The sequence below is a fragment of the Sinocyclocheilus rhinocerous genome, unplaced genomic scaffold, assembly GCF_001515625.1.
Source record: "Sinocyclocheilus rhinocerous isolate Xijiao unplaced genomic scaffold, SAMN03320098_v1.1 scaffold144, whole genome shotgun sequence".
Lineage (NCBI taxonomy): Eukaryota > Metazoa > Chordata > Actinopteri > Cypriniformes > Cyprinidae > Sinocyclocheilus > Sinocyclocheilus rhinocerous.
The window spans coordinates 984,090-991,216 of NW_015645650.1; the positions used below are offsets into that span (position 1 = coordinate 984,090).

The window sequence follows — 7,127 nt, forward strand, 5'->3', positions numbered from 1 at the left end:
CTCTCTCTCTCTATATATATATATATATATATATATATATATATATATATATAATTTCACCAAGGCTGCTTTTTATGATTAAATACATAAAAAAAACAATCTAAAATAAAGGTTTTCTTTTTTAATATGTAATGTTAATGCAATTCCTTTGATGATACTTCAATTTTCAGTGTCACATGATACTCCAGAAATTTTATATGATGATTTGGCGCTCAAGTAACATTTATTTTCTTTTTGTGAAAGCTGCAATACATTTTTTTTTCAGGATTCTCTGATTAAGACTAAGAGAAATTTCAAAATAACAGCATTTATTTTAAATAGAAATTAACTGTAACAATGCAAAAGTCTTTACTATCACAATTTAAAGTTTTCGTGCTAAATTCAAATATTTTTTCCAAATGAATGAATACATAAATAAAATAAAATCTTTATTGACCCGGACACTCATTGACTGTGTGAACAAAGCCTCTGAACCGTACCTTCTTGAGCAGGCCAAAGAGCACATCTGTGTGAATGGTTCTCTCATGGGCCTCATCCAACATAATGATGGCATACTGGCCCAGATCAGGGTCAATCAGACACTCTCTTAACAGCATACCGTCCGTCATGTACTTAATGACAGTCTCGGGACTTGTGCAGTCCTCAAAACGGATGGTGTAGCCAACCTGCACAGACACAGAAAGAGATCCGTTTTAAACTGCTATGGTCAAATGTTAGCTCATTGTTGCCAATGTTGTGGAAATTAATATAAGCAAGCATCTACCTCTTGACCTAAACAGCAACCGTATTCCTCTGACACTCTTTTAGCCACAGACATGGCTGCCACTCTTCTGGGTTGCGTGCACCCGATCTTCCCCCGTGTGGTGTATCCAGCCTCAGCCAGGTACTGAGTGATCTGAGTGGTCTTTCCTGAGCCTGTCTCACCAATCACAATCAGGATCTGGTTGTCATGGACAGCCTGTAAAGACAATGGTTGAATCTATGAACATAACTAAACTGAAAACTAGCTCAGAATGAAAATACGTATCAGTTGAAGTCACACCTGAATGAGCTGCTCTTTCAGCTTGTAGATGGGAAGACTCTCTCTTTGCTCTAGGATAGAAAGTTGAGTCTTTTTTCCATAGGAGGCCTTGTTGCCACCAAAGGCGTGTTTCTTCCATTCTGGGATGTCATTGGGCATCATACCTATGCCCCTCATGTTGGCAGCTATCTGCCTGCCGTCAGCTGTATGGATGGTGAGCGTGTGAAGACAGAAAAAAGCATTTATTAGAGATGCACAAACATGATAACAGACTTGAGCTCATACAAAGCCAGAGGGCATACGAGCATCAGAGATAGGCTTGTTATGTGCAGACCAGCCACCATCTGCCATGATAGCAGAGCTCAGGAAATCAGATCTCCCTATCAGAGAACTCCCTAAACCCCAGTATAGACGAATAGGAAGGAAGTTTATCTGGAATTATCAATGTCTTTCATATTACAGAACCGCTTGTTCTTTTTTTTAACTGGAGGACATGGACTGCAAAACTTCAGTTTACTCACACAATCCTACTTCACTATATACTTAATCAGACTGGTTTTCATTTTAGTCTTCAAATGTTACTAGTATTCCATGGAGGTTTCGAGTTCTAAAGCATTCTAATTAAAGTCAGATGTGTGATATTCCTGTTTGATATCTCAGAATTCTGACCATATTATCATTTGTGAACGTCTGACTTGTTGATGCAAAGTAATATTTATCATTATCAACTATACTGCCAAGTTTACAGGACATCTTACACCTGCATTAGAGTTGGAAGTGTGACTTGAAGTGGTATTCTACTGTACTTTTCAGAGCAGAAATACATTTCTGACATCATTCCTTATTCAGATGAAGCTAGGATGAAGTTTGAATGTCTTACTGTCAGGCAGTGGGTCCACCCAGTGTTTGTTTAGGCCCGTGGGGATTGAGTCCATTTCAGCCTCCCGTTGGGCCTGTTTCACCTCCCGTCGCTCTTTGGCCAGGGCACTCTGCATCATGGCTGCTTGGGAGAGAGATCCATCGGGGTTCTGCCAGAAAAACAGAATATACGCAAGTGTAAAAATCACAGAACATGTCCAGATTCGTGAAATCAATAGCTTTGCTTTAAGTTGCTCAGGCAGCTGTAGAGTGAGAGTACAGGTGGTTTGACCAACCTTGACAATCTTGACAGGACTCATGTCCATGCTCTGTTTGGTGTGTCCCCTCAGGAATGGAGGTTCCTCTTCCACCAGCTCAATCTCCAAGTCCTCATCTGACAGACAAACCACAACAGACAACATTTGAGGTGGCTGCTCGGGCAGCTAGAGGTGTTCCAACAAAAACAATTTTTTTTGTGATGGGAAGCTGGATTTTATTTATTGTTATGGTAAAAATATTGAGTTAAACAAAGGATAATCCAATTCATACCTTCCTCATCATCTACTTTAGGCAGAATTCCTGTCTCTTCATCAAAGTCTGGGAATTCCTCCTTAGACAACACATTGGCAGCAATCATCTAAGAACAGACAGATCAAGATGTTAAAATATGAACATCAGTAATAAATGTTATAACAAGAAACGTATTAAAAAGATGGCCATGCACCTGTTTGATTTCCCACTTCTCTGGATCGGAGATCTTGGTGAGTCTTTTGCGTTCCAGTGTGTCATCCTCTACCTCTGGAGCATGGCCCAGGTTCAGGTTTGTAGGTCTGTCAGGATTCCTCATGGCCGACTCTTCCTGACCTTCCCCACCCACATTTCTCCTCCTGTTAGGGTTCAGATCTTCACCAGTATCCTGGTCAACGTCCTTGTAAAAGAAAGACAACCCAACAAAAATCAGCCCACATATAATGCACAGTGATCAGTCAATATATAATACAAGCTGAGCAAAAAATGTCTTTTATATATGGAAGATATAAGCTACATTTCTAGTCAAATAATCAATGTATACAAGTGTTGTGTGAAAGTGCTTAAAAACAATACTAATAACAATAATAAAAGACAATTAAATAATATGAATACAAGTTATGATAATAATAATAGTAATTATTATTACCATTATTTTCATTAAAATAATATACATCTGGCAGAATCTCAATATGCAGAATCTTAAAATTCTTATTATTCTTTGATTTATTTTTAAGAATTTAACAAATCTGTAAATAAAATTTACAGATTTAGATATGCAAATTTTAACTGTTCTCTAAATTGGTGACTTTTAGACCATTGGCAGTTTTGTCTGTTCTCTCTCATGGCTTTCATTAAGACACAGCTAACTCACCTTCATACTGAGACTTGTTTTGGATCCAGTGAAGGACAACACCTTGACTTTGACCCTTTGACCTTTGCTGACCACATCTGCCACATTTGCTACCCGACCTTCTCTCCTGAGCTCAGAAATATGGACCAAGCCTTCCCAGCGTTTCCTTCATGAAAGAAAGAGGAAAGAAAAATAATGTTTAATATCATATCATACACACTCACATCAATTTCAATAGCCTTAAAAGTAGATTTTTCATTAAAATAATATACATCTAAATTTGCGTATATTATAATAAAAAATAGAATACTATTACTATACAATAACAATAATAATAACTATTATTATTATTACTACCACTATGATCACTAGAATATAATAATTTACCAAATTCAAAAAAAATAAAATAAATAATAATAATAATATCCTTTGACCTTTGCTGACCACATCTGCCACATTTGCTACCCGACCTTCTCTCCTGAGCTCAGAAATATGGACCAAGCCTTCCCAGCGTTTCCTTCATGAAAGAAAGAGGAAAGAAAAATAATGTTTAATATCATATCATACACACTCACATCAATTTCAATAGCCTTAAAAGTAGATTTACTGCCTCTAACACATACCTGAGACCTTCCAACTGCACAAAGCAGCCAAACTGCATAATACTGGTGACTTTGCCGTTGTAGATATCGCCCACAGATGGCTCCTCTGGAGGGGGGCGGTCCACATGTTTGTCCTTCCAGCGGTCTGAGCCTTTGTCTCTGTCTCCCCGTGCAGGACTCCTCGACCTGCTGCGAGAGTGCCAGCGGCTCCTGCGCTTCCTTCTGTCTCTCTCATTAGAGCGAGATCTGGAACGGGTGCGAGAGCGATGGCGTCTCCGTCGGTCTCTATCCCTGTCTCTGCTCCGACTGCGACTTCTGCTCCTCCGCTTCTTCTTACTGCCGCTGCTGGTTTCAGACCTAAGATGGATGATATGTACACGTTAAAATGCAACAACATGATGCAGTGGGGCAATCACTGCAGCATCAAGTTTAATGGCATCTATTTTATTTTATGTTACAGAAGTTCCTCACCTGTGTTTATTGCTGCTAGGTTCTGTACCACTAACACTGGGCATAAACATCTCCAACTCTTTCATGGCATCAGCAGCAACTTTCACATCATTCTCATCCAGCATAGTCTAATTAGAAGAGCAGATACAGTTTATGATTACAGTTGATTAAAAACATATTATAGTTACTTATATAGACAATGTATATATAGAATTACCCTAGTATTAGGATTGTCAGGTCTGCACAGAGCTGGAAACAGCTCTTTCAGCGTGTCCTTTTCACTCTTTGGCTTAGCCACAGCATGAGAGGCTGTGCAATAAAGATCACATAAGAAAAGTGCCATCAGGAGATATGAAAAAAAAACACAGACGCTTGGCCTGAAGATGTTAAAATCAAAACTGACTGCTATTGTATAAGACCACCAATGCTCTTACCTTTACTGGTAGATGCGTTTGCAGGAGGACGCATGGTTTGAATGAGACGAAGCAAATTGCTGACGAGTGAATCCTAAAGGACAGAAATGACACGGTGGGTTAGATATTTCTAAAACTCCAAATGTAAAATCACAACACACAAAATTGAAGGAACACATTTTTGACAGAAGAGATTTTAAAAATCCTTACTGTGAAATCGGCTCCATTTTTAACCAGCACTGTCTTAAATTCATCAATGCTTGGGTTTTTCTCAGCAAGACTGATAACAAACTCAGCTGAAAAACACATAAACCAACAGACTGTTACTACAGACTTCCATACACACACAAATTGTGCCTCTGTCTTTTACATCTGTAAATAACTTTACTAACCAAGAAACAGGCTAACCAGCTCTTTACGAAACTCCTACCAACAACGTGACACGCGATCAAGTCAAATGTATAAACTTACCAAGGTCCTTATCGTTGATTCCTAAATGGTTGTCAAGTTCGGTACAAACTTTAGACACCAAAGACAAATATTCAAGCTTTTTGAGCTCGTCTTCCCCGATCTCTGCCATTTCTTCAGCAATGTTGTTGTTTCATTTACCGGAAGAAAGTGACAGCGCTTCCTCGTGTCCTATAATTTCTAATTCCGGGTTACATTACAAGCGTCCTCTAACGGTCAAATGAGAAATTGTTCTGAAGGGGGACAAATCCAATTTCCAAACCTGTATTGAAATGCAAAATGAACTGTTATGCATTTTAAAACTATAAAACGATGGTATTCATTGAATAGCCCTTTATTTATTTTCTCTTCCACAGCTTTAAGAAAACACAATACACTGAGATAATACATTCAATATAATTAATTTAATTTAATTAGAATTACACTAAATGCAATTTAAAAATAAATAATTTTACTGTGATGTTTGGTTAAAAATTCGTCATCAATTTGTCTTATGCAAAATGTTAATATTTTATATTATATGCTGCGTTAACTTAAATACAACCTACAGATTATCAATGATAATGATGAGTAAAGAACTCTGGACTCGAATTGTCCCTCCAGAGAGATCGGTTAGGTAAAAATGCTAAAGGTAGACCAACGTTTTGGTTTGCTGATATTGTTTATAACAGATCTAGTGCGGCATCTAGTGGCACAAATATGAGTTTCAGGTCACTCCACTGACAGTGCACTGCGTGAATCCGCACCACGAGCAGCTCGGTGCGGATCTATGATGCTGAGACTGGGTTTCGCATGGTCTACATCAAGGATCCTCAAATCTGGCCCACAGGATCCACTTTCCTGCACAGTTTAGCTCTAACCCTAATCAAACACACCTGAGCATGCTAATCAATGTCTTCAAGATCATTATAAAATCACAGGTAGGTGAGTTTGATTAGGGTTGGAGCTAAACTCTGCAGTGCATTGGCCCTCCAAGATTTGAGGAACCCTGGTCTACATCGTCAACCACCACCAAACACATCGCACAGGCCAGGCTCTTCACCGGATCCCTTCTGCGAAAAGACAGTCCTCATACTTTATATAACAGCCGGTGCTAGACTAACCACAAACCCTCCAGTTTGGTCAGAAGTCAGTGCTTGCCAGACCAGAAGTCAGTGCTTGCCAGTACCCGATTGTCCTGGGACAGCTTCAGGTAGGCACTGACCTCTGACACCGTCATGCTCCGAGGCTGAGTGCTTCATGTCTGGTCACGTGCTTGCACAACCGATTGAAAAACGATGCAGGCTTCGTTAGCACTGGATCTAATACAGAGTCCTTGATTATGTTACAAAACGATCATGTGTACAAAACCCAGTAAGATGATGCCCACAAATGCTGTCTAGGGCAAATATTAATGTGGAATTCATACAAAAATGTTATCTAGATAGGTAGCTTAATAAGTTTTGAGACAGCCATTGTTTATATGCAGTAAAACGCATGTTATGAAGTTGTAACTATTCCAAAGTTTGTTTACAAACAAAAGCTGCCCAGATAGCAAAATGACTCCGGAGCGGATCCGCCCCGGAGTCACCACAAGCTATAATGAGTCCGCTAGTTTATTTCATATGTACTAAAACAACATTTCGAGGAGAGGTGGGGAATATATTTGTCGAAATATAAATGAAAATAGACTATTCTAGAAACAAATTTAAATGAAAAAAAAAGTTTATTTTCGCCTGCAGTTATTCCTGAAGAGGGGTGAAAAATTACCGTTTTTAAATAACGTTACATATACGATTAAAAGCCGGATCCCATCCAAATAGGCCTATTATTAACGTACTCAAATCTATGATAATGCTAATAATGCTAAAGAGCTAACCTTAACTGGACATTCCACAACGCAATTTCAAAAATTAAAAACTACAACAAAGCAATTAACAACTTTATTAATGTTA

General features: G+C 38.7%; 1 protein-coding gene across 2 annotated transcripts in view; it reads right to left on the reverse strand.

Annotated features, from left to right (window-relative positions):
- The window catches only part of dhx8 (DEAH (Asp-Glu-Ala-His) box polypeptide 8), a 9,759-nt gene extending 4,382 nt beyond the window's left edge, over positions 1-5,377 (reverse strand). The window contains exons 1-15 of one of the 2 annotated variants that reach the window (XM_016510755.1): positions 5,197-5,377; positions 4,936-5,021; positions 4,747-4,819; positions 4,530-4,621; positions 4,334-4,440; positions 3,884-4,219; positions 3,695-3,777; positions 3,282-3,343; positions 2,604-2,807; positions 2,429-2,516; positions 2,176-2,273; positions 1,902-2,049; positions 1,043-1,224; positions 764-958; positions 480-665 (exon numbers count right to left, since the gene is read on the reverse strand). In XM_016510755.1, coding sequence (XP_016366241.1) covers positions 480-665; positions 764-958; positions 1,043-1,224; positions 1,902-2,049; positions 2,176-2,273; positions 2,429-2,516; positions 2,604-2,807; positions 3,282-3,343; positions 3,695-3,777; positions 3,884-4,219; positions 4,334-4,440; positions 4,530-4,621; positions 4,747-4,819; positions 4,936-5,021; positions 5,197-5,305 — 2,049 coding nt within the window. In that variant the 5' untranslated portion in view covers positions 5,306-5,377. Of the gene's footprint in view, positions 1-479; positions 666-763; positions 959-1,042; positions 1,225-1,901; positions 2,050-2,175; positions 2,274-2,428; positions 2,517-2,603; positions 2,808-3,281; positions 3,427-3,694; positions 3,778-3,883; positions 4,220-4,333; positions 4,441-4,529; positions 4,622-4,746; positions 4,820-4,935; positions 5,022-5,196 lie in introns of both variants that reach the window. The other variant, XM_016510756.1, reaches the window with a different exon arrangement.
- Between the last annotated feature and the right edge of the window lie 1,750 nt (positions 5,378-7,127).